We start from the raw sequence: 23,132 nt of genomic DNA, 5'->3' as shown, positions 1-23,132 counted from the left end.
ACGGATAGTGTTTATGGAAATTCTTTTAATGATGTGCCTTGGAAAAAGTTATCTTCTTTTTTTAAAAAAAAAAAGCAGAGATTGTACCAATTAGTGAAGACTGTTCAGTCAGTCAGAGTTGCTCTTATTTTTTTAAAAAACACCTTGAAGAGGCAATGGAAGATGTTACCGCTTCCTTCTTTTACTGCGAAACATCCATGTCAAGCAGCTGAAGGGTCATCAGAGAGATTAGGGGGCGAGGGGTTTAGAGATTGTTGACTTCAGAGCGAGTACAGACGAGGTTTGAGATTTGCTTTCATGTCACTGTTGCACAGAGATTTTTACTTATGTGTGTTTTTTTTTTTTCACAAAAGCACAGTGTGATGTTTGGGGGGGGGGATCAGCAGGCCGAGGCAGAGAAGGAGGGGGGCGGTGGGGATGAAATCGGGTGAAGCGCGAACAGCAGGTTCAGGGCCGAGAAGAGTGCGTGCACGGATGAAATCGCACACCTTCCACTGCCTCGGCCTGCTGAGCAACGGTGCTTTACAAAATCAACACACGGACTTCCAAGAAATATTATTCCTGCCAAATAAATAGTCACTTTTTAAACCTTCCACGCTGAATGATTAGTTCCTTTTTTATGTGATTTCAGACGATAGCTTTAACTACTTGTAGGCTTTAGGTCAGCTTCCCTCTTTCCGGACTCCAAGCCTTTAATGTCTTTTTCTCCTTAGTTTGCATCTTTGTGTAATCGGGCGTCACACCAGCATTACAGTTCATCGTTTGTACCAGCGAGAACCTGGAGGTTGTAGAGGAGGGCGGGCTGGCTAGTTGAGAAAGAGGACGGTGGGGACTTTGTTTTGTGTGTGTGTGTGTGGGGGGGGGAGTAGGGAGAGTTCTGTGCCAGAGACCTGTGAATATGTTCCTTTTTAGTGGATGTGTAATATGCATTCAGAAGATGTTATATAAGTTCCTTTTTTTTTTGTTTTGTGTGTGTGAGCGCGTGTACACGACTACCTGGTGCTGGCTACATTTGAGCAAACACTTGAAGGTATTGTGTATTCTCTCATTGTAATATAATTAAAATGTTTTATACATAAAGTCGCTGCCGCCTGATTATTGTCTGTTAAATGATGTATAGATTTACACGCTGCTCCTCGTGGGGGGGGGGGGAACGGCACCGTGACAACCTTCAACTGAACAAAGCAGCAGGGATATGCAGATGTAACACGGCTTCCTGTTTGGTTTGTGCAGCTGTGACTGAAACTGAGCTGTCGCCTGGAATATTAAGTCGTTTATAAAGATCAGAGTTCATCTACTGACACTAGTATGGCAGAGAAACGTTGGTTACACTTATATAAAATAGTGTATAACATAATAACCATCATTGGTAAAAGGTACATTTTATTAAATGGCTTAAATATATATATTAAAATGATTAATTGGTATACATGAAAAATGGTATATATATATATATATATATATATATATATATATATATAGATAGATAGATAGATAGATAGATAGATATATAGATATATATAGATATATATAGATATAGATATAGATATATATATAGATATATATATAGATATATATATAGATATAGATATATATATATATATATAGATATAGAGATATATCTCTATATCTATATATAGATATATAGATATATATATATATATATATATATAGATATAGAGATATAGATAGATAGAGATATAGATAGATAGAGATATAGATAGATAGAGATATATATATAGATATAGATATAGATATAGATATAGATAGATATATATATAGATAGATATATATATAGATAGAGAGATATATATATATATATATATATATATATATATATATATATATATATATATATATATATAGATAGATAGATAGATAGATAGATAGAGAGAGCACATGGTGAAATGGTAAGTATATGAATAATTTTTAAAATGTTCTATAGTTTGTTTTGAACTTTATAAAACTTAATTATTATTAAAAAATTATTAAAAGTTATTTCACTATTATCAATCAAAAAAAACTTAATAAACCATTAATTAAACGATTGCTTATTGTAAAGTTGCAACTGATGTTTATAAGCAGTTTGTAAATAGTTATAAGTCTGTGTAGTTCATCTGTAAACATCTGGATGACCGTTAGAAAGTTGCAGCTGATGTTTATAAACCTTTACAATTGCTTGATAAATGGTTTATTAGACATTTCATTGAATACTGACAGTAAACAAACTATCAATGAAAGTTTATCTATCTATAAATATATCATTTATGAAAAGGTTTTTGCAGCGTCACTGAAATATAAACTAGTGAAACCAACAAAGCAACATTTTATCAATAACTTAACACGTTTTATTAAAGCTCAATTTGACACTGAGAAGAAATCACAAGACAAAAAACTTGACAGAAAAACATGTTCAACCCTTCAACAGAAACTCCAGTGGATTCGAGTTTGTACATAGTCCTTCAACAACCAACTACCGACTGGTTTAAATTAATCTACCCAATACCTCATATTAAAAATACTTAATGCTAAATAATTCTTCAAAGTACATATTTTAACTATTATTCAAGTCTTCCTTGTGAAAAATCCAGACAATTCCACCTAAGAGGGAATGCAATCACTGAAATGTTTACAATATCATCTCCACGTCAGCAGACTGAAATTACCTAAATGATTTTCACTACACGCCCCTCAGTCAGTGGAACAGTCATACCATTGCAGGCTGACTGCAGCACTGAGATAATCCGTGCACAGAAATGAGAAAATGTCACTCAAGCTGACTGTTCTGATATAAGTCACTTTGGTATGTTATGATTATCAACAGCTCGTTCACTGTTTAAATATCATTTGTGTGCGCATAAAACCAAAGGTAACACTGTACAATAACCATCATTAATAAACAGTGAAGTTAATAAAACTATAATGACTGTACTATAAACTGTTGAACTGTGAAATGTTTAATGAACCATTTATTAATCAACTGTAAAGGTTCATAAACATAATCTTCAACTTAATGATGAACAACTGCTTAATAAATGGTCTCATTTCATTGTTAACAGCCAAAACAATATCACCAAAGATTTAATTATCAACTACAAATGTATCATTTATCAATGATAGTTATTATAAAAGTGTTAGTCCTTCTGTATTTGAGTGAAAATGAACCTATACTGTCACAGTATAATGATTTGGTCTACTGTGAACGTGTTTAGGCCGGACCAAAACCTAGAGCATAAATATCATATACACTGAATTGCTGATTAATGTCACTTAAAGTTCTATATGCATGAATATAAGCTTACTTAAAATAGATGCATTAAATATATGGTAACGACACAAAAATGTGCGTTGGTTACAGCATTCATGGGTGCTGCTGGTCACAGTCTGAAAGTTTCCACAAAGGCAACATGTCTCATAGAAAGACTCAGAGACCTGAGATGTAGTGAAAGCAAAGGGAAGACAGGAATCTGAGAACAGTGAGAGAAAAAGTCCAAGTGAAGGAAAAAAAAATCGGCGAGATCCCAGAAATCTTCAGTCCAGTCAAGGTGATCTAAAAAAAGGCATTGTGTTGAGTTCATGTCACGCCGTCCCTGTCAGACGTACTGCTGGGGCTTCTGAGGGACAGCAGCGGCTGAAGCCAGGCTCTTGGCCGCCTCCTTGGCCTTCTCTGACGCGTCCTTCACCGAGTCCCTGGGCAGCCGCTGGGGCGTCTCTCCTGTGTGTCCAGAGAGGGACGGGCAGGACAGAATGAGGATGACAGAATGAGGATGACACGAGTGAGGATCACAGTATTTTTTTCTTAAACGCGACTACGTAACACTGTTACATGTAACACTCATTTAAAAGGAAATGTTCGCCCAAAAACAAAAAATGTGGTTATTATCTACTCGCCCCCATGCTGACAGAAAGTCAGGGGAATTTTCAGCTCCGCAGCAAAACAATGTTACGGTACTCTCCTAAACAACTCAAGTAGATGGGGACTAATAATAAAAAATAGGTAAATAAAATGGCTCCATAGAGCTTGTCCGGGATAATCCGAGTCTCACAATAACAACATCAAATCGATGTGGACTCTGATAACGCCTGACTGAGCCATTCTCTTTTTAAAACGAGTCCCCATCGATTTCACTTTCTTAGGAGAATGCTGTTTTGCTGTGAAACTGCACCCAACTCACCATCTGCGTGGTGGTGACAAGATAATGACTGAATTTCCATTTTTGGGTAAACTTATCCTTTAAGAAAGACAATCAGCTATTGGTGCATAGGAGGCAACGTAGACCCTGTTAGAAAACAGCCTGAGTGATGGATTTTCACATGTTGTGTTAAAACCTTCCTTAGTGATGACCCTGTTTCTCTGTGGTTTATTTTATAGTGTCTGACGGCACACAAGCTACAACTTATTGTTGAGTACAGTTTCAGTACAAAGTGTTCTCTAACCTCTTTTAACCTGGTGGTATTGCAAAACGGGGAAAACCGATCTGAAAATCGGCTCATTCAGTGTTTTATAATCGATTTAACTGCTTTTCTATAGGAGGTGATACTTTGTATACTTAGAATCAATATCATTCGTATAATATAGTAAGTGTTTTTACCTTAAGCTTTTGCAAACTTTACATTTATCTGACTGGATTCGATTTAGAGACGTGTCGACATTGTTATGGATATATGACCTGCTGTGCCTGGTAAGAAAGCCAACATGACTTCTATGTAAAAACGACCTGGTTGCCTGTTCACACACGTGACCCATATGCAAAGTTACTGTCATATTTATGTCTAACGAGGCTTTTTATAACACCATACAAGATGGAAACATTACGGATCTTCCTCTAAAAAGAGAAAATGTTTTTTAAAAAGCACTGAAGTGAGCGCTCCGATAAATGTCTGCTGTTACAAAGTGCCTCACATGGGATTCAGTGCCATGGGCCAAAGAGTCTATTTGCGCCCGACCTGGCTGTGAACCCTGAAACCCCTCAGAATACCTTACGTGAGAACGACAACCAGAATCATGATACCACTGAGCAGTTTCCCCTCAACTGTGAGAGAGACGGGAAGAGAGCAGAGTCGAGCGGTTTCCTTCACATTCAGGTAGATAAGTGGTTTTCCTGGGAGGGATGCAGAGGGAGAAGCCTCTTCATGTTCGGAGGCTGACAGTAACCGGAGGGAGAATTTATAGCGGCCAAAAACAAGGAAGCCAGCGTGTTATATGTTGATTTATACATCTTTTACACGATGAAAACAAACACAAGTAAGTGTGAATTGGCTTTAACTCCCTGAGTGATGTGATGCCTCTTTTGTCATCACCCATCGTTTGGTCACCGTGCGCGTCGGCCCGCACTAAAAATAAATTCTCCAGGAGGTGAAGTACTGGCAGCAGATTTCGCTTGTAACTGTCAAACTGGTTTTCACAGGTTTTTATTTTCCTCATTTCAGTTGAGTTTGATTCTTAGTTTGTGTTTGCTTTGCAGCGGCTCCACCAAACCCTTCCTGAAACTGAAAGGTGAACTGACAGCCGATATGAAAGCACCATACGTTTTTTTTTTTTTTTTTTTTAAGTTCATATCATCCGTTGGGTACTTTCAACGTATCAGAAAAATGGCAGCATTCCCACAGTTGATATTTGGCTCTTTACTATAATTATCTTATAATAAATACTTATAATTAGATGTTAATTTCACTCTAAAGAAAATTGCTTTGACACCACTGGATCGATTTTTGGTACATTACTGTTAAAAGTACAGTTAATAACGTTAACCCATATGTTGTGCCATAGAAGACGTTTATATAGAGTTTGTATTAATTATGATATTTCTCTGTCCCAACAATGAAATAGTTTCATTTTCAGACGGCTTTAATATTGTGTTAGGAAAGATGTTTCTGATTTCACTCTGCAGTGCAATATAACAGCTTAAAGGAGCTTTCAATCACCTTAATCAAACAACTGTGTCCCAGAAGTTTAGGATTTTATAACATTGTGAGTAAAAACTTAAGTGAACTTTAATTTTTTTTTTTTTTTTTTAATTTCAAAGTTTTGCATCAGCCTTTACTCGGGGCGTTTCTAGCAGACGACAGAATCAATGCCACGTAACTTACAATTTATTCATAGCAGAGATCACAAGACGGCTGCTCAGCTACATGTTAAGATGCTGTATATGGACCTGTGAGTTGAGATTTGTATCTGGCCATAAATCTTATCTATTCTATTCAGCTGACAGATCAGACACCTGTGACTCTGCTGTCTCACACTCCATGCTGTCCAAACAGATGTCTTTTAATTACAGATAGATAATGTCTACAAGTCATTAAAGCAACAACATGGGAGGTCTGCTCTGCTCACTTGGCATTGATTATACTGCCATGCAATGGCAGAATGCAGTTACTGACACCACAATGTTTGCCTCTCGCTACTGTAACATAACATATGATTTGTTTTTCAATGCCAATGTAACATGCGACTTGTCTACAAAAAAAATGTGGGACGTGCATTTTGATCCATGTCTGGGACTTTACTTATTTTGGTGTTTACTTAGCATACCATCTGCTACATGTAAAGATTTCTATATTAATATTAAAATATTAAAATCCTTTTCATATTAATCAGCCAGATCATGAGTGGAATGATCAAAGTTATGAGATTGTGATTACAAAATATAAAACACAATGTTGATTAGAAGCCTTTTTTCTGCAGTCATAACAAAACTTGATGATTCATTTGTTATCTGGTTATTATACATCATTCATGACTATAAAGAGAAGGTCACGACTTGTGTTCAGTTCATCTCAAACACACTACTGAACTATAAACTAACTCTACGCCAACTCCACACGAACTTTTCAGCCACTCTAACCGTGTGTATCCGCCTACACAACACACAAAGCGAGACAGTCACTACCTCTGCTACACACTCTACTGTGTGAGGCTCATTATTGGCATCATGTGACAACCCTGGGCAAGGCCCGGGATGGCAAACTGATGCCCCTCTGCTAACATACTCACCACAGCGCTCAGATGCCAATCCCTGCAGTGCCATCAACAAAGGGGCAGTGGGACAGAATCACAACAGTCCTTTCAGACAACAGTACGCTGCATCAGCACAACACACAGTCTGGAGCGTTACACAATCCTCACTGATCAGGGCCCACTGCCCAACAAGGCACAACCCTTTTCACATCGAATGGCTTCCCTTCCTTTATATCACCTCCCTGATGGTTAGAGTTAGCCTTTAAATCTATTTTCTGTTGTACTGATTTGTCTTTAAGTCAGCCAAAAACTGCTGTCACCGAGTCTGATGATGGACAACAGATTTGTGCAGGACCTATAAAGGGTTGTGATGAGAGCTGAATTAAAGTGGAAACAGAAGTTTTCTGTTGCAGCGTTCCCAAGTGGTGCTATTGTTGGCACTGCTGTCACAGGATTGTTTCCGTTTTCCTCAAACACAGGAAAACATGTGAGCTTCTTCATTCATTTAGTCTTTAATTGAGGGATTGAAATAAATAGAAATGGTACCCTGCTGCCAGCATGACTTCATACCTCATGTCAAACCAAATAATAAAGTGGTATCAAGTCTTATAAGGGACCAATCTAAAAACAGATGGTGTCATTATGTTATCACCATTATTTTGTGAAATCAACATTTACTTCATAATGATAAGTTAAAGCAAAACACTGGTTGAACACTGGCAAACACTACTTGTCTGTGTTTTTTTTTCTTGTGTGCACATTCCTGGTGGGTAAGACAAAGTTGTCTGACACTGCATCACTTTATGTTATCAGGTTAAGTGCCTTTCCTGCAGGATTTTGTATATGCAGCACTGACTACATAAATAATCTGGGTCTGAGCCTAAATTCAGAAATCCAAATGGTTTCTCACTGCAGTCGTCATGGTTTCATGTCTCCTCTCCAGTCATATGTTTTTTCTGATCAACAACAAGAACCTTTAAAAGCGTCTTGAATTAACCTGGTTTCAAGACAAACATTTAGGCAACGCTGAGAGGTTTAACTGAGACAAGTTTCCTACTCCAGAGTAATAACTGCTTCAAGCCGTTCGGTTACACAGCTGATCTTACACTAAAAGAAAGTGAATAATTTTTTCTCATCAGTATGTTTCACAAATATTCAGCCATGTCTCCAAAGCGCAGAAAGGTAAACATTAAGCCATAAATAAGTAAAATCTAATGCATGATGTGTCATATTCCGATGTATGGAGGGAAGAAAGCCCTAGTTCTTCTGTGTTTTGTTTTTTCATTTCCAGAAATGGCAACAGTTAAAAATGAACTGTTCTGTTTCCCCTTTTCTATTTCCCTTGCACTTTCCTCTCATCTCTGCTGCTGAAGTGTACGTACCCTGTAAGTTGGACAGCGCGTATTCCAGCCCTTTCATGGCCTTCACCTGGTTGCTCTTGAAGCGGGCCAATCCAAACTCCTGGGAAAAGACAGAACAGGAAATGGCTTTACATGGGGCGGGAGACGTCTGAAAAACAACGCTTAGCTAGCAGTCCTCTCCCTCCTATTCTCTGGGGAAATTAAAGTAAGCCTGGCATCTTCCACATCTAATAACAATTTTAGGTTGACATATTTTTGGCACCGTTTTCACTTCTCTCCTCATATCTCCAACTTCTTTATTTTGGCTTTTGCACACAGGCTCCCACGTCTCTGCTGCTCATACTGTGACCCACAAATCAAACTGAGGCTTTGAAAATAGGATTCTGTACATTCACTCAAGGCTAAAAACAAGTCAAGCTGACACTTCTACACTCTAGGCTGGATGATATTAATCTTACTGCTACAGAACCTCTATACTAATGAACTGTATAATGATAATGGCTGTTTGTAGCTGGGATCAGAAAGGTAAAAAAAATAAAGAAAGCAATGGAAAGAGCATTTTATTCTAATGTACATTACCCTCCTGAATAGTTAATGGGTAATTACTCACTGTAAAAAGAGGGTGAATGTACCTGAATCGGTCTGGAGAAGCCATAAACTCCTGAGGATATCCACGCTTCCCGTTTTAGCTGGGTGGTGGCTGGTTGCTCCACCGAGTCCCGGAAAATACAGCGCTCCTCCACTGACTGACATGGGAGAGAGAAAAGTGCCAGCAGGTTAAGATAAAGGAACACAGTTCAGGAATCAATGTAAAAGAACATTTTTATGAACATATAAGGGCTTGAGAGACGATTTATAGCAAAAACACATGCTGGAAGCAAATAAATCCACTTTTCTTCTCTTCTTCAAATTTGATATGAATGTGGCGAGATTTTTCTTGTGAGATTCTTTGTTAGGTTTAGCTTTAATACATTTGAGAACACATTTTAACTTACATAATCTATATAAAACACACGAGTAAGGCCAAATATAGGTGGGATTTTATCATTTCATTTGGATTAACATGGTCATAACTGGATCTAAATAATTTCTCTAGTGATGCAGGATGCATATTGGGAAATTTACATTATCGGCGACTACTCAATTTACTGGCTTTAGCTTCACCAATACCAATTAAACAGTATGAAGTCAGATTGCTTACACTGCCTTTAAAAGTGCAGCATTTGCACACTGATGCAGTAGTGGGCAGCACGCTCCTCTAAAGGGGGTCTGCAGTAGTAGCTGTACTGGTAGTAGTCAAGCCTGCAGTTGTCACGCTCATGAAATCAAGATTGTCGTCATGCAAGTCGTCAAGCAAGTTGTCACCGGTGTGGACAACATGTTCCACAAGAGAGGTCTAAGAATTTTAACACATCAAATCTTAATAAAGCTATGGAATATCAAATCATCCATTACTGCTCGTTACAATTTGGCCTTTCTTGTGCTCAGATATGCAGAGATCACAGGTTATGAAGTCATTCTTTAAATATACAAATTTGTGAAATTATTAGTTTGGATATCCCTATTGACTGAAAGAAAGAGAAAAATCAATATCTTGCATCTCTAAATTTCTCAATATAAAATCTATTTTAACTTTGAAAAGTCTCCTACCAAGCTTTATCACTGTTTTTTATTAAGACATCTCCCCATTTGTCTTGAAGATTCTACTAAATAGTTTCCATAACTCTTCCCACCCAGAAGATCAAAGAACCAGATTCTTCGTGGCTGTATTTGTCAATGCTTTGATCACACGAGTTAGTTGGTCTAACTTCCAGTTATGTTTCATGCTGCAGTAGATTAAAAGATGAGTAAAATAAATCCCTCATGCTTTAGCATAAGGGATACAGCAGTAAGAGAGGGAAAACAGCACATCTTAAAGCTGCATAATGTATAACTCATGTCAAGGTCCTTCTTCCCGGGGAGATTATTACATCTGAACTGTGTTCAAACGTTTGCCTCCTTTGAACATCAGGCTGGATTAATTAGTATTTCCTCATCCGTTCTGAGGTAAGCAGCTACATGTGACTGCAGTCATGGCACACAGTTCGGTCTTTTCTACTCTGTCTTCACTTGACACTGTACACTGTGTTGGCAAACTGCAATACTCATAGAATTGATTTGTTTTTAAATTTTGAACTGCTTTTGAGTTATAATGTTTGCAATACTGCATCTACTATGGCATTTAACAATGATGTCAAACAACATTTCTCTGAAGCAGAACTTCATCTTTAAATCCACAATAACTGAATTTTCAGACCATTTGAGGGTGTAAACCAAATATTTTCTGTTTAAGGTTTGTCTCTACACGTTTCTGATGGAAACATCTGCCTCTTCGTCTTTTAAATGCTCCACCATCTCTCCACTAAGTGTGTCTGCCTGCTGTTTGGTGCTGACAGGTTAGCATACAGTGGGTTTTTAGAGCATTTTAGTTGAAAACATCTGCCTGCTGAGCCTGAAAAATGACACTATCCGAATGGTGAGAGTGCACCAAAACAGTACATTTACAACCAGCTGACAAAGCTCTGAAAAGCTGAGATGAACTTAAGATTTGGCTGATAAAGTCATAGACAGATTTAGATTTTTTGCAAAGGCTCATGGGAAATTTGCAGCAAAAAAAGCTCATTTTTTTTCTCCTAAAAGCAACAAACCACAGAGAATCAGACACCTCACCATCAGAGTTGTGTGGTTGAGGTTCCAAGTGTAGGTGGTCAGGCTCCTGTTCACAGGGTCCACGATGGAGTCCTCAATGATGTATACGGAGCGAGACATGCCGGTGGGGAAGAGAACCTCTGCCCAACGAGGCAAACGATTGGTCTTCATCAGGAGGCGTCTGGAGAGGAGCCGGTTGTCTGCAGTCACCTCCCGGTACACAACGTCCTCTGTGAGAACGTGGGTGCTGATCAAAAAACCACAAAAGCACACATCCATGTCAGACATTTATTTGTTCATGTTTTAGGATCACTTCCCACCAATGAAAGTGATAGGAGGAAGAATCCTCAGTGGTTTGGGTCAAGTTAGAGATACTATACCTCCATTGCAGCGCAGCAAGTAAACATCTGGAAATGGGGAGTTCTATACTAAAATGATTAACTTTGACTCACAGTTCAACTCTGGAACATATTTTTGCACAGACGGAGAACAGTGGATTTTATCTGGAGGCACTTCCTCTGAATGCATGTGAGAAGGAGACCTCTTTATGGCCAGTATGAATATTAGGAATGATTACAGCAAACACAAAATGTCATTTAACAACACTCACGTGTCCAAATGTAAACTCAAACAGACTTGAGAAAATGTGAGCCCATCCTTTAACTTTCAAGTTTCGTATCAGTTTGTGATTAATTTCACTTCTGTTTAAAACAATAGTTCCATCTGTTTCAAACAGTCAATTAAAATAAATTATGTTTGTGTGTTTTTTGGTCCCGGTGCTACATTATGTTCATTGACTGCTACTGTAATGTTTGTGAGATGTAATAGGACACAGATCTCTAGATTGTGACATTTGTTAGGTCAGGTCAAATGCAAATGAAAACAGGTCGACCACACAACTATTAATATGCTGAACTTAGTTTTACTTCTCTGATGTGTTTTCTCAGTTCACTATCTCAGTCATGACCAAGGATTCTTTTTAGCTCTTGGTTGCCAAGCAGTGTTTATGATTAAGTTGTTATAAATTATAGTTGCTGGTGAAAAAACAGATTCAAACACAAGAATATCTTCACGACTGTGTTGACACCAACACATTCACAATGACCATCTGTTAAAATACTGAAAATACTACAATACCTGAACGGATTGGGGTACCTCTGCCAAAAAGCAGAGACAACATGGTCCCACGTACTCCTGATGTCTGCCGTGTTACAGAAATACTTGACCATTCTTCCCTTGCTGAATTACACGATGGCCTGAATCATGAGCCCTGAGGTCCCTCGCTGTGACTACACAAGAAAATGAGAACCTGGGTGCTGACTCCATTCAAAATCTGGCACGGTCCTGCAGAGGTGAAGAGAAAGAGATTTAACAAATGTATCAACCTTCAGTGAAAAGCAAAATTAGATTAGTTTAAATTCCAAATTGTGGAATAACGTGTAAATCTGAATGTACATTATATCCCTTTATTCTCAAATACATTTGTTGGCATCTGTTGCTGCTGTTGGCTGCATATCAGTGACCACGAATGCTTTATGGCACCATTAGATTTTTATAGAATTGTTTTTATATATGATAATGGACCTTCATTTCCTATATATTTAATTTTGCAGTTCTTTCTGATTATTTTATGGATAAAAGCTTTATCCTATTTCTATTTTCAAGAATTTGTTTTCACACCGTCTGTATTGATATCACCTCATAAAATGATTTATATCATGACATTTTTTCCTGACTGCACACCCCTGCTGTGCATACATCACTACATGCATGCATAGATTAACCTATTACATTAACAATAAATAAATAGTTAATCCGGCTCTACACACCGCCATGAAGTCATATAGTGAGTTGATCAGTGTTCGTACATCGTGGAGCGTGGCAGACTGTAAGAGCTGCTATCGTCATGTGATCTAATGTATCTTTTCCCAATTAAATCAGCATGTACCTGTTATTAATGACAATCAAAAAGTTTTAGAACATCCTTGGCGCTATATATTACTTTTACATTCACAACAGATCCTCTAAGATATACTTCCCTGCTTTTAAAGGTCCACTTTGTTGTTTGGGGGAAGACATTTTAATCAGAAGGGATATTCAGTGAGTTTTTTTTTTTTTTTTTTTTGCTTGAATAATTATCTATTTAATGTTTTATATATTAAATATCCTGAAATTATTTTCCAACATAACCTAGTGCCCCTATAAGTCTCAATTCTTCTAACAGCCGGATAATCACTTAAACAGACAATTACTGATTATTACGGTCTCTTGCGCAATTCGTACACATGTCACCTTGACGTATGGCTTTACATTGCCCTACAGGTGAGGTTGTGCCTTGTTATTGCAAGCTGGGTGGCTTAAAGCCACAGCTAACAACATGTGAGTTCCTTGACAGCTAACACTTAGCTAACTAGCTTCTTGAAGCTGACTTATAATGCTCAACTAATTTAACTGTTTCGACGTGTTACAGTGGCGATGACACTGAGCAGCAAGCGTTGCATTACTTATTTTACAGATCGATCCCGGCTCTAGAGAATTTGACAGCTAGTTTAGCATAACGACAACTCAGTTACGTTCAGCTAGCAGTAACGCTCAGTACAGTTCAACTCAGGTGGAGTTTCAAAACCTTTGGGTTAACGAGATACAAGAGCTCTTACCTGAAGTCACTGCTAATGGAATGCTGAGCTACTACATATCCGCAGACACTCTGCTTTTTGTGCCTGTAGTAAGTGACCCGACAAAATTATCTAACGTTAGCTAATTACATCCATTATCCTACGTTTGACCGACAGGGCAGTGAGGCGGAGGGTCGGAGAGTCGCACAAATACGGCTCCTCTTCTTCGTCTTCTTCTTCTACGACTTCTTCTGCTTCTTCTTCGTGTGGTAGCGAACTCACGTGAACGCTGTATGTCGCCACATACTGTACCGGAGTGTGCATAACAATGACTTCATGAGGAGTTTATAAAGTGGATTTTAGACCGGTTTCTTGTTAATAAATCTCTACCACCACCTCTATTTCCGCAACAAGTCTTTAATACTCTACTCTAAGTCTTATTGAGTGGAACATCAAAAGTGTATCAAGAATACAATAATTTACTCCTGTCAAAATAGTGTAATCATATCACGAAGACCCTACTAGTGAGCAGGTCAAATTAAAAACATTGTAACTCAATAAACAAGATACAAATACTTGGAGTGGTGTCAGCGTAAAGGGTTTGGTAGTACTAAAAGTATCATGAGCGTGAAAGAGTTAAACTTGCCCTGGTGGGGTTATGAATAGGACCCATTACATTTTTAACAACATCTCCTTTTTGAAAATGGACACTGCAGCCGTAGAAATACACTAAGTGACTAAACAAACAGATAAAGTGTGCTGCATTTTTTGTTTTAAATGAACAAAATTTAAATGAATAAATGACTATCAACCAGATGCTGGATTACACCTGAATCAAACTTGGAGGAGCTAAAGATGCTACATGTGAGTTTTTGCCTTAGATGAATACATGAAATGTGACATTATCTGTGACATCATTAGTGCCTCCCAAACACACCCCTTCAATTTACTGCACTGGCTTTCCGTTCGAAATTTGTTGTCTTGAGACCAAATCTGGGATAACCCTGATGACATACCTATGATATCACTATGACATCATGGGAGCAAATCTGAGAGGTTTTAAAAGAAATCTCCTTCATTTAGGATACATTTTTTTTCTGACAATGCCCTGCCACAGTCACTCGCCCTTATAACACATGCTTTCTGTTAGCCCTCAAACCCAAGATGGGATAACCATGATGACATTACTATGACATCAACCAGGGATTATATTTTGTCAGACATCAAGCTCCTCGAGAACCTAATTATACCATTTTTTTTTTAAAGGCAGTGGGGTACTAACCAAGACTAGCAATTATGACGTGAAATAACTGGTGTCTTTTTGAAAGGCCCATTGCTCATGAAAATGTTGGCTTTTGCCATCTAGTAGATAAAAGTGGGCAGAAAGACCAAACATGATATGCTGTTGATAATAAAGTCATTAATGCAAATTGTCACCACATCTGCCACATAACACTAAACCATTTACTTGCAATAAATAAACCTAACCAGCAAAGAGTCAGATGACATAACTCTCATACAACATCTTGTCGCTCCCCGAGTAAATAAGTTTTATAATTGCGTACGAAATTAGAGAATTAAATAAAACAAAACAAAACAAAACAAAACTTGACAAAATTACTCTTCCGGTCCAGCAGATGTCGCACCAGAATTCGTCGGACTCTCTAAGCTGTGACACGTTTCCTGTTTTTCTTCTTCGTTGGTGCGCTCGCCTGCTAAGGGAAGTGTCCTCCATGGTGTCATTGTAGGTATCTCGAGGTTGAACGTCCAGAAATAAGCGATGTCTGGTTACACACCAGACGAGAAGCTCCGCGTCGAGCAGCTCTCGAAGCTCCGGAAACAGTGGCTGAAGGACCAGGAGCTCAGCCCGAGGGAGCCCGTGCTACCGGCCAAAGCTCCCGGCGCCGTCGCCAAGTTCTGGGCTGGCTTTCTGGAGCCCAAGAGCCTGTGGAGACTTTACGTGAGTCCTGATACACAGCTAATGCTAGCTAGCTAGCACAACAAGCACTGGTGATAACGGTGTACATCCGATATACCAGTAAAAAACAAACAAACAGTTAACTTGAAGTGGACACTGTCCATTTGAATAAAGATAACATATTTAGAGCGATACAGCTAAAGGTTAATCTGCCCCCAATGTGGTGAACCAGCTAATGCTAACCCACTGTAGACTGCAGCTGCCTCTGGCTACAGACTCTCAGAACTGTCATTTTGAGTCTTTGTCAAAATAATAAAACGTTTGCGTGTTGTAACTACTACATTTATCAGTGGACTGTTTAGTTCAGAGGGCTTTGTCGCTATATTACATTCTTCTGTGACTACGTATGGTTAGATAAAGTCAAATAAACCTGCTGCTGTTTGACTGAATAGTTTAAGTCAGTCTGCGTTAGATGGATTTTTTTTTTTTACATGCGAGCTGCATGGTGGCCTGTTATTCTGTTCATTTCAATGAAAGGAAAAACTCTGGATCACCTTTATTTAAAAGGCCCTAAGTCACAAGCACATTGCCTCAGTGAGCTTTACAGTATGGACAGTGAACGCCACATTATAATTTGGTACAAAGGTCTTCCTAAGTTATCTTATGTTCTAAATATGAATGACATTTTAGAGAATGTGGATACTGTTTGAATTTACCTATCAGTAAGTCTACAGAACATTAATAACTTGATAACATGATAGTACATGGTTTAGTTCAATATCGCAAATGTGCCTCAGCAACCCTTAGATAAGTTATCTATGATGCTGAAATATTAAGTGTGCTCTGATTCCAATTTTTAACATTTGGATTTTTTCCATTGTTAACTAGTTATGGTTCACATTTGGACTGTTAGATTGACAAAACCCAAACAGGCCTTTTTCTCACCAAGAAAGGAATTAATCAGGCAAATAAAATGTGTGCCTGTCTAATCTCTAAAAAAAAATAATAAAAACAGTAGATGCAGCAGGTATTTCCAAGACAAATGACTTTTCATGAAAAGGTTGAAGCCATTAATTAATTATTATAATAAATATTATGTGGCTGGTCAAAGTAGAACATTCATTATACATTTGGCCAGTGGACAAGAGTTCATTTTGAACCCCGCCTGCATACATAAACTTCTTGCCTGGCTCCATTCATGTTGAAGTATGAGTTATCTGTTTGAAATGTATAGAAAAGACTCTGTCATTCATTATGTATTTCTCTTCTGTTAATATTTCCCTTTAATGTGTATCTCCTTACAGACCTACAAAGCATACAAAGGTGGAGTTTTCACATTAACACGCCTCTTGCTACCTGCCTGGGTTGTTCACTACTATGTGAAATACCATGTGGCTGTAAGTCAACAGAATTGTTTCACATTATTTGTAATATTAGTAAAAAAGATGTAACAAATGTGATACATACTGAAAATTGTATGCATTGTGTCTAAAGTGTTTGCCATTGTTTAGGTAGCATGCAAGTAGATAGACATGCAAAGAAAGCAAAAGTCCTCATGAGAATAACAGACATGTAGCAGTGACTTTATTTCATGTTCTTTGATTCTCTTGCATTTACTGTCAATAGATAAATGGTTATGTGACAATGTATTGATCAGTAATCATATTAAATAACAAGGTTTTTGTCGCCCGCAGCAAAAGCCATATGGCATTGTGGAATTGAAGCCCAGGTTGTTCCCAGTAAGTATGACTCATTTATTAAATCTAACATGTGGTTACTGTAAAAGTTCTTTTCATTTTTCTATGTACAGCTGCATTTTAGCTTGCTTTACCTGTCATGGCAGGTGATTCCATGCAATGATTCCACGTCTTAAGAGCTGCTCTCTGATGGAGGAAAAGGGTATTTTTTAAAAATGTTTCTGTCCTTGTTCTTGTGTTTAGGGTGACACCATCCTGGAAACTGGTGAAGTTGTTCCAGATCTGCCTGAGTCCCATGGTCATCACTGAAGTTGAAATGTTTCAATCATTTTTCTGTTGTAAAAACTGTGTATATGCCAATAAAATATTACAAAGTCATTAACGAGTATTAGTGATGTAAATGGTGACATATTGATGCTTTCAGAAGTCAGAAGGGTCAGCGGAAGTATTTCTTAGAAAATATTTTATTCAGTTCACTGACAAATGGCAGCAGAATGCTTGGGTGGGGTGTAATGTGAGGAAAACAGCATTCAAATGTGACACATATCAGACTGCAGTATATTATGTAAGACTCAAAATTTTATTTTGGTTGTACATTAGAACATAAACCGACTTGAAATATGTTTCAGACATGCCATAGATTACTTTCAACTGGATTTAGACCCGTCATCTAATAAATAACTATGAATGTACAATATTTTGTATGTCACATAAAAAAACAAGACCTCAGACACTTATTCTGTTAACTATCCACCGGAAGTGTGCTTCCTGCGAGTTACAATACATCAAGAACATGATTAAATAGCTATTATCCCTAACAAAAAAGATTGCAAAAACTATTGCATCCTTATAAAACATCTTAATATATCTTGTAACATCTATGATATTCGTGTGTGATAATAATAATTCTTCCCAATGTGAAGACGGCGCTTTTATTCTGAAGGGCGGTAGTGGCTTTTAGCTTGTAGCTGGATGAATAGAAAAATGCAGCGCAGGTTCCGACATGGAAGGATTGTTATGAAGTCAAGCTGTTGGTCTCTTAAACAGTTGCTCCGGAATAACATTCATGTAAAAATGACTGGGCGCACACGAAACAGAGGGAGCATATCAGTTGCCAGCTGTGTACGTGTTTGAGGAGGTCAGAGGTAAATATTGTACAACTTTTCCCTAATGTTAGCCCCCTTAGCTACATAGCTACAACGCCCTAGCCTAGCCTGCTAAGCTAGCTTGCTAATTTAGCAAACCAAGTTCACCAGTTCTCTAACTAATAATATAGCAAGTGTCCGCCGTTTGGATCAGCGATAATGTGAAAATACTTTAAAATACCGAATATTCTTTGTATATGTCACGGACTGTTCAATATATATTAGCCTTTATTTCTTAGTGTTTACCGACACTATCGTTTCTCACTTTTGGGAGGTAACTAGGTGCTGTATTAGCCGAACCTGCTAAGCTAACAAACCGAAAACAACAAGGCAGTTCAAGGTGACGAAGGACCAAAACTAGTATCAAATCAAATGATAGCTTTATACTTACGTGTTTTTTTTAAGTGGTGGCATGTCTGCCAATGGTAGCGACAGATGAGTAAGACATTTTTCAGGATCTAACATGGACAACGACCCAATATAACGTAAGGACCGTCACAGTACCAGATAAGGTTATGTATCATGGATTATCATAACGGTGTCACATATCTGTTGTCTATTCGAGTTAACCACCACCTTTCTGTTATGGACTACAGTCCTCACCGTGAGAAACAATTAGGCTTCTTGTTAACACACGATTTTCTTGTCGTTATTAAAAGATAGGTCACATATGGTGAGAGTAAGGACACACGGGGATTTGAATATGTAAGTTAGATATGCATGGTTCTGAACTGTTTACATTTTGGAGAGGAGACTAAAGTAATGTTCCTGTGATAGAATGTATCAGAACAAAAATAGACGTGACAGTTTTGTCCACAGAGAAACGTATATGATGTGTAGATAATAATATTTTGAAGTATTTTTTAATGTTATGTGATGAGACAATGTGCATGATAACGAGAGAGAATATCTGTCAACAGCAGCAGGTCATAGTCATCCACAAGAATCTGGTGCATGCTGTATTTGAAAAATTAGAATATCTGTTTTCATGTGCCGAGCAGGGGTACTAGAAATAGAAAAATAAAAATAAAAAGAATTTATTACTATGCAGTTTAATATGGCACAAGAATGCAGACCCTTCTGTTCCGTATAAATCTGCAGTCACATAAACCTGAAATGCATTTTTCCCCATAAACTGAATGACGAGGAATTGTAAGGATAATCCTTGAATTAAGCTTCTTAACTTTACAGTTTTGATTTTTAACTTAGCTCTGTCACTTAAATAGAACCTCCTAGGTTACTCTATGGTTGCCATACCATTCTGATTGGTTAGGTTGTAAATTTTCCCATTTCATAGAAATTCAAACTTGGAAATGTTTTCTTTTTTGTCAGATCATGTCAGCAATCAAGATTGCCCTGCAGCAGAGCCAGAAGAGGGGCAGAAGGAAAACCTCTGAAACAATGTCTGCAGAGGTGTCACCAGACTCAAAGTGTCCCATCTGTTTGGACTTGTTTAACAACATTTCTTACCTGGACCTCTGCCTGCACAAGTTCTGTTTCCGCTGCATTCATGAGTGGTCCAAGAACAAAGCCGAGTGCCCTCTATGCAAGCAGCCATTTAATTCAATCTATCACAGTATAAAATCAGAGCAAAACTTTAAGAAGTATGACCTGAAGCCAGTGGATAATGGCTCTTTTGGGACTTTTGGGGGAGTGCGCTTTAGATACCGCACAACTGTCACCGGAGTCCATCGACAGATGCAGGGAAGGACCTCTTCACCTCCAGACAATGGAGTGATGTTTGAAGCCTCAACAAACCTTCCCCAGCAGCCACAGGACCGTTACATCCGGCGCATGATGATGAGGTTGGCAGCCAAGAGGAAAGCGGCAAGTGAAGGGAGGGCAGTGAATCGTATCAGAGAGCAGGAAATGGTAAACTTCAGGAGGGAACTGTACCGACAGGGGGTGAGGGTTCGGAATGTACGCGATGGTGGACGCTGTCGAGACACCTCAGCCGAGTTCTTCAGAAGAAATCCTGCCTGCCTGCACAGACTGATCCCCTGGCTAAAGAGAGAACTCATAGTGCTATATGGGGCCCACGGCACTTTAGTCAACATTGTTCAACACATCATCATGTCCCGCATTACACGTTTTGACATGGAGGATGGAGCCATTCAGGAAGAGCTCAGGCCGTTCCTCCAGGGGCGCACAGAGCACTTTCTGCATGAGTTCATCAGCTTTGCAAAGGCCCCCTACAATATGGAGGCCTATGACCAGCATGCTGTTTACGACTGCCCAGCCCCTTCCTCTAATGAAGACAGCAGCTCCAACTCTTCTGTAATAGCCATCTCAGAGGATGAGGAGCACTTGGTGGAGTTGGATACTCCAGGAAATGCCACATCTACTCTGAGCCACTCTGTGTGGGATGATGAGACTCCTGGGCCATCATATTCAACAACAGCAGAGCAGAGCAGAGCAGAGTGTCTGTCAGTCCTCGACTCGGACTCAGACAGCAGTTCAGAGGACGAGACACGAGAGTTTGGGGCTTCTCCACAGCAAATTAGTCTTTTAAACCAAACAGATGTGACTCAGGCTGAAGGTCACAAAGATGATTGTTTGTCTTCTGACAGCGATGACTGTGTCATTGTAGGTTTTGTTAAGCCGACATCAGAGCGGACTCCTGAGCTGGTTAAGCTCTCCTCAGACTCTGATGAATCTGCCTGTGAAGATACTAAAGAAGTGCCGCTGCTACCTCAACACATCCGCTTCTCCAGTCTCAGTCCTGTAGCATCACAGAGTAGTGATCGAAGCGGTGCTGGACAGACAGAAAATGTAGAAACAGACCGCTGTCACTCGTTGGATACAAAAGAAAGATGTAGCTCCTCAACATCTAGCAGGCACAGGAAGTCCAGTAAGTCTGACAGAAAAGACTCAGATAGAAGATTTGATGGTAATGATGGCTCTAGAGAGAGGCGCTGGTCAAAGGACAGAGACCAAAGGAGAAAAAGGTGGTCAAAAATTGGAGAGAATTGGCACTCAAGCAAGAACCCAGCAGTCTCCCACAGCAGCATCAGCGCTCTGTCCAGAGAGAGTGGTTATTCTCACTCTACTGGCAGAGACTATTCAAAATGTGACAGTAAATATAAAAGCAGGGATGGTGCTCACAGCTATCAGCCATATACGCATTACAGACAAGGGAGAAATGATAGTGGGATGCATTACACAGAGAGACAGTCCTATTATTACAGTAGCCGCAAATACTCAGATCAACACTCGTACTCTCGCTCCAGGAGCCGCAGCAGGGATTCACGGAGACGGGACAGGAGGCATTCCCGATCTAGGTCTTATTCCAGCAGTCGCTCCACTTCTGCAAAAAAGAGATCTCACCATGACAAGCCTGGTGGAAAGAGGAAATACAAAACAAGGCATTTGGAAGAACCGTCAGAAGACGCGCTTCCCAACTCACATGCGGAAGGTCACTCCCCCGCGTTGTCAACAAAACATAAGAAAAAGAGCAAAGAGAAACGGCGTAAAAAATCCAAAGAGAGGTCAAAGACTAGCAGGAGCCTCAGTGTGGAGCTCGTCAATGAGGGAAACTTGAATGAGCGAAGCAAACGTCACCATAAGAAAAGGAAGAAACACAAGAAGAAAAGCAAAAGGCACAAGAGTAGTGAACGCAGAGAGAAGGGCTCACCCTCTGTCATTACCATTGACAGTGACAGTGATTCTGTTGCTAACGACAGTGTCCCCCAGGACAGCAGCACTAACCAGGACAAACTGATGGATAATACCACGGATGACCCATTGGCCGCTGCCTCTCCCTCCACCAATGCAGAGTTAAATTGAAATTCCTGCTGTGTAGGATGGGCACAGATGGCATTTCCCTGAGCTGATGATGCCTGCAAGCAGTATTTTAGATCAAAACAAAGATTAATATGTCAAAGTACATCAAACCTTTAAAGGATATGATGAATTCACATACCCTTTTACACACCACCTTAAGTGTTTATTACAGCAGCAGTTTTTTGGACGCTGATTTTCATGACACACATATCCATTTTGAATAGGAGAGTATTGATAATTGGGTTAAAGGACCATTTAAGACCATCTAGGTTGAGTTTCGTGACTGAGTTATCACAGAAAAAAAATCCAATTTTACTTTCAAGTGCCACTATGTACATGGACTAATGGACTAATAATGTTCACACATCTTTTTTAAGTGTCAATAGATATTCTTGAAAATAATTTTCTTTAATGGATTTATTTTATTTCTAAGGTGCTCTCAGGGATATTGTTGATTACGGTGATTTTGTTGTTAATATAAGTCGGCCATATTCTTGAGACAATACACTTTCTACCTGTGGCTCACCAAGTAATACCTATTATGGATTTCAGAGTGGGTTCTTTTGTAATGGATTTTATTTAAAATAAATTGTCATGAGCATATGTGATGTGCCAATTAATTAATGTTGTTTTTTTGTTTGTTTGTTTATGTAGGTTGTATTGTGTTGATTTCAGATTAATAATAACGAGTTGGCAAATTGGCCATACAGTTTCTAAGCGCAATTGGTATTCACCTCGACTAAAGCTTTGTTCATAGTTTCAGCTGCACAAGAATTGCAGTGAAGCAGCTGTAATCAATGAAATTTTCTCTCTCTCTCTCTCTCTCTCTCTCTCTCTCTCTCTCTCTCTCTCTCTCTCTCTCTCTCTCTCTCTCTCTCTATATATATATATATATATATATATATATATATATATATATATATATATATATATATATATATATATATATATATATATATATATATAT

General features: G+C 38.7%; 3 protein-coding genes and 1 long non-coding RNA gene across 5 annotated transcripts; 3 read left to right on the top strand and 1 right to left on the bottom strand.

Annotated features, from left to right (window-relative positions):
- Positions 1-2,175: 2,175 nt before the first annotated feature.
- Positions 2,176-13,874, bottom strand: LOC119018217 (PRELI domain-containing protein 1, mitochondrial-like). Its single transcript, XM_037095734.1, has 6 exons — positions 13,665-13,874; positions 12,145-12,351; positions 11,029-11,254; positions 8,952-9,065; positions 8,341-8,419; positions 2,176-3,715 (listed from the first exon to the last, which is right to left on the bottom strand). The coding sequence occupies exons 2-6, from the start codon at positions 12,234-12,236 to the stop codon at positions 3,594-3,596; spliced, it is 633 nt and encodes a 210-aa protein (XP_036951629.1). The 5' UTR covers positions 12,237-12,351; positions 13,665-13,874; the 3' UTR covers positions 2,176-3,593.
- Positions 10,004-11,138, top strand: LOC119018236. Its single transcript, XR_005074686.1, has 3 exons — positions 10,004-10,365; positions 10,652-10,834; positions 10,999-11,138. It is a non-coding gene; the product is annotated as an uncharacterized LOC119018236 (long non-coding RNA).
- Positions 13,875-15,304: 1,430 nt separating the features above from the next.
- On the top strand, positions 15,305-17,615 carry ndufb6 (NADH:ubiquinone oxidoreductase subunit B). Its single transcript, XM_037095744.1, has 4 exons — positions 15,305-15,582; positions 16,845-16,937; positions 17,235-17,279; positions 17,481-17,615. Exons 1-4 carry the CDS (start codon positions 15,403-15,405, stop codon positions 17,544-17,546), a joined length of 384 nt encoding a protein of 127 aa, XP_036951639.1. The 5' UTR covers positions 15,305-15,402; the 3' UTR covers positions 17,547-17,615.
- A 571-nt stretch (positions 17,616-18,186) lies between these two features.
- toporsa (topoisomerase I binding, arginine/serine-rich a) lies at positions 18,187-22,785 on the top strand. 2 transcript variants are annotated; one of them, XM_037095724.1, is made up of 2 exons: positions 18,187-18,375; positions 19,715-22,785. In XM_037095724.1, exon 2 carries the CDS (start codon positions 19,718-19,720, stop codon positions 22,166-22,168), a length of 2,451 nt encoding a protein of 816 aa, XP_036951619.1. In that variant the 5' UTR covers positions 18,187-18,375; positions 19,715-19,717; the 3' UTR covers positions 22,169-22,785. The 2 variants fall into 2 exon arrangements, with proteins under 2 accessions (XP_036951619.1, XP_036951612.1); XM_037095717.1 differs by having other exon boundaries at positions 18,187-18,382.
- The last annotated feature ends 347 nt before the right edge of the window (positions 22,786-23,132 follow it).

This window comes from Acanthopagrus latus, chromosome 1, assembly GCF_904848185.1.
Source record: "Acanthopagrus latus isolate v.2019 chromosome 1, fAcaLat1.1, whole genome shotgun sequence".
Taxonomy (NCBI): Eukaryota; Metazoa; Chordata; class Actinopteri; order Spariformes; family Sparidae; genus Acanthopagrus; species Acanthopagrus latus.
The sequence above is the reverse complement of the archived record's forward strand: the minus strand, read 5'-3'. Positions and strand labels throughout refer to the sequence as shown.

Coding starts and splice junctions, on each gene's coding strand:
- ndufb6 (XM_037095744.1), top strand. CDS start 15,403: ATGTCTGGTTACACACCAGACGAGAAGCTCCGCGTCGAGCAGCTCTCG. Junction 15,583..16,844: donor AGAGCCTGTGGAGACTTTAC/GTGAGTCCTGAT, acceptor ATCTCCTTACAG/ACCTACAAAGCATACAAAGG. Junction 17,280..17,480: donor TGAAGCCCAGGTTGTTCCCA/GTAAGTATGACT, acceptor TCTTGTGTTTAG/GGTGACACCATCCTGGAAAC.
- toporsa (XM_037095724.1), top strand. CDS start 19,718: ATGTCAGCAATCAAGATTGCCCTGCAGCAGAGCCAGAAGAGGGGCAGA.
- LOC119018217 (XM_037095734.1), bottom strand. CDS start 12,236: ATGGTCAAGTATTTCTGTAACACGGCAGACATCAGGAGTACGTGGGAC. Junction 11,255..12,144: donor AGGTACCCCAATCCGTTCAG/GTATTGTAGTAT, acceptor TTTTTTGATCAG/CACCCACGTTCTCACAGAGG. Junction 8,420..8,951: donor GCTTCTCCAGACCGATTCAG/GTACATTCACCC, acceptor GTCTTTTCCCAG/GAGTTTGGATTGGCCCGCTT.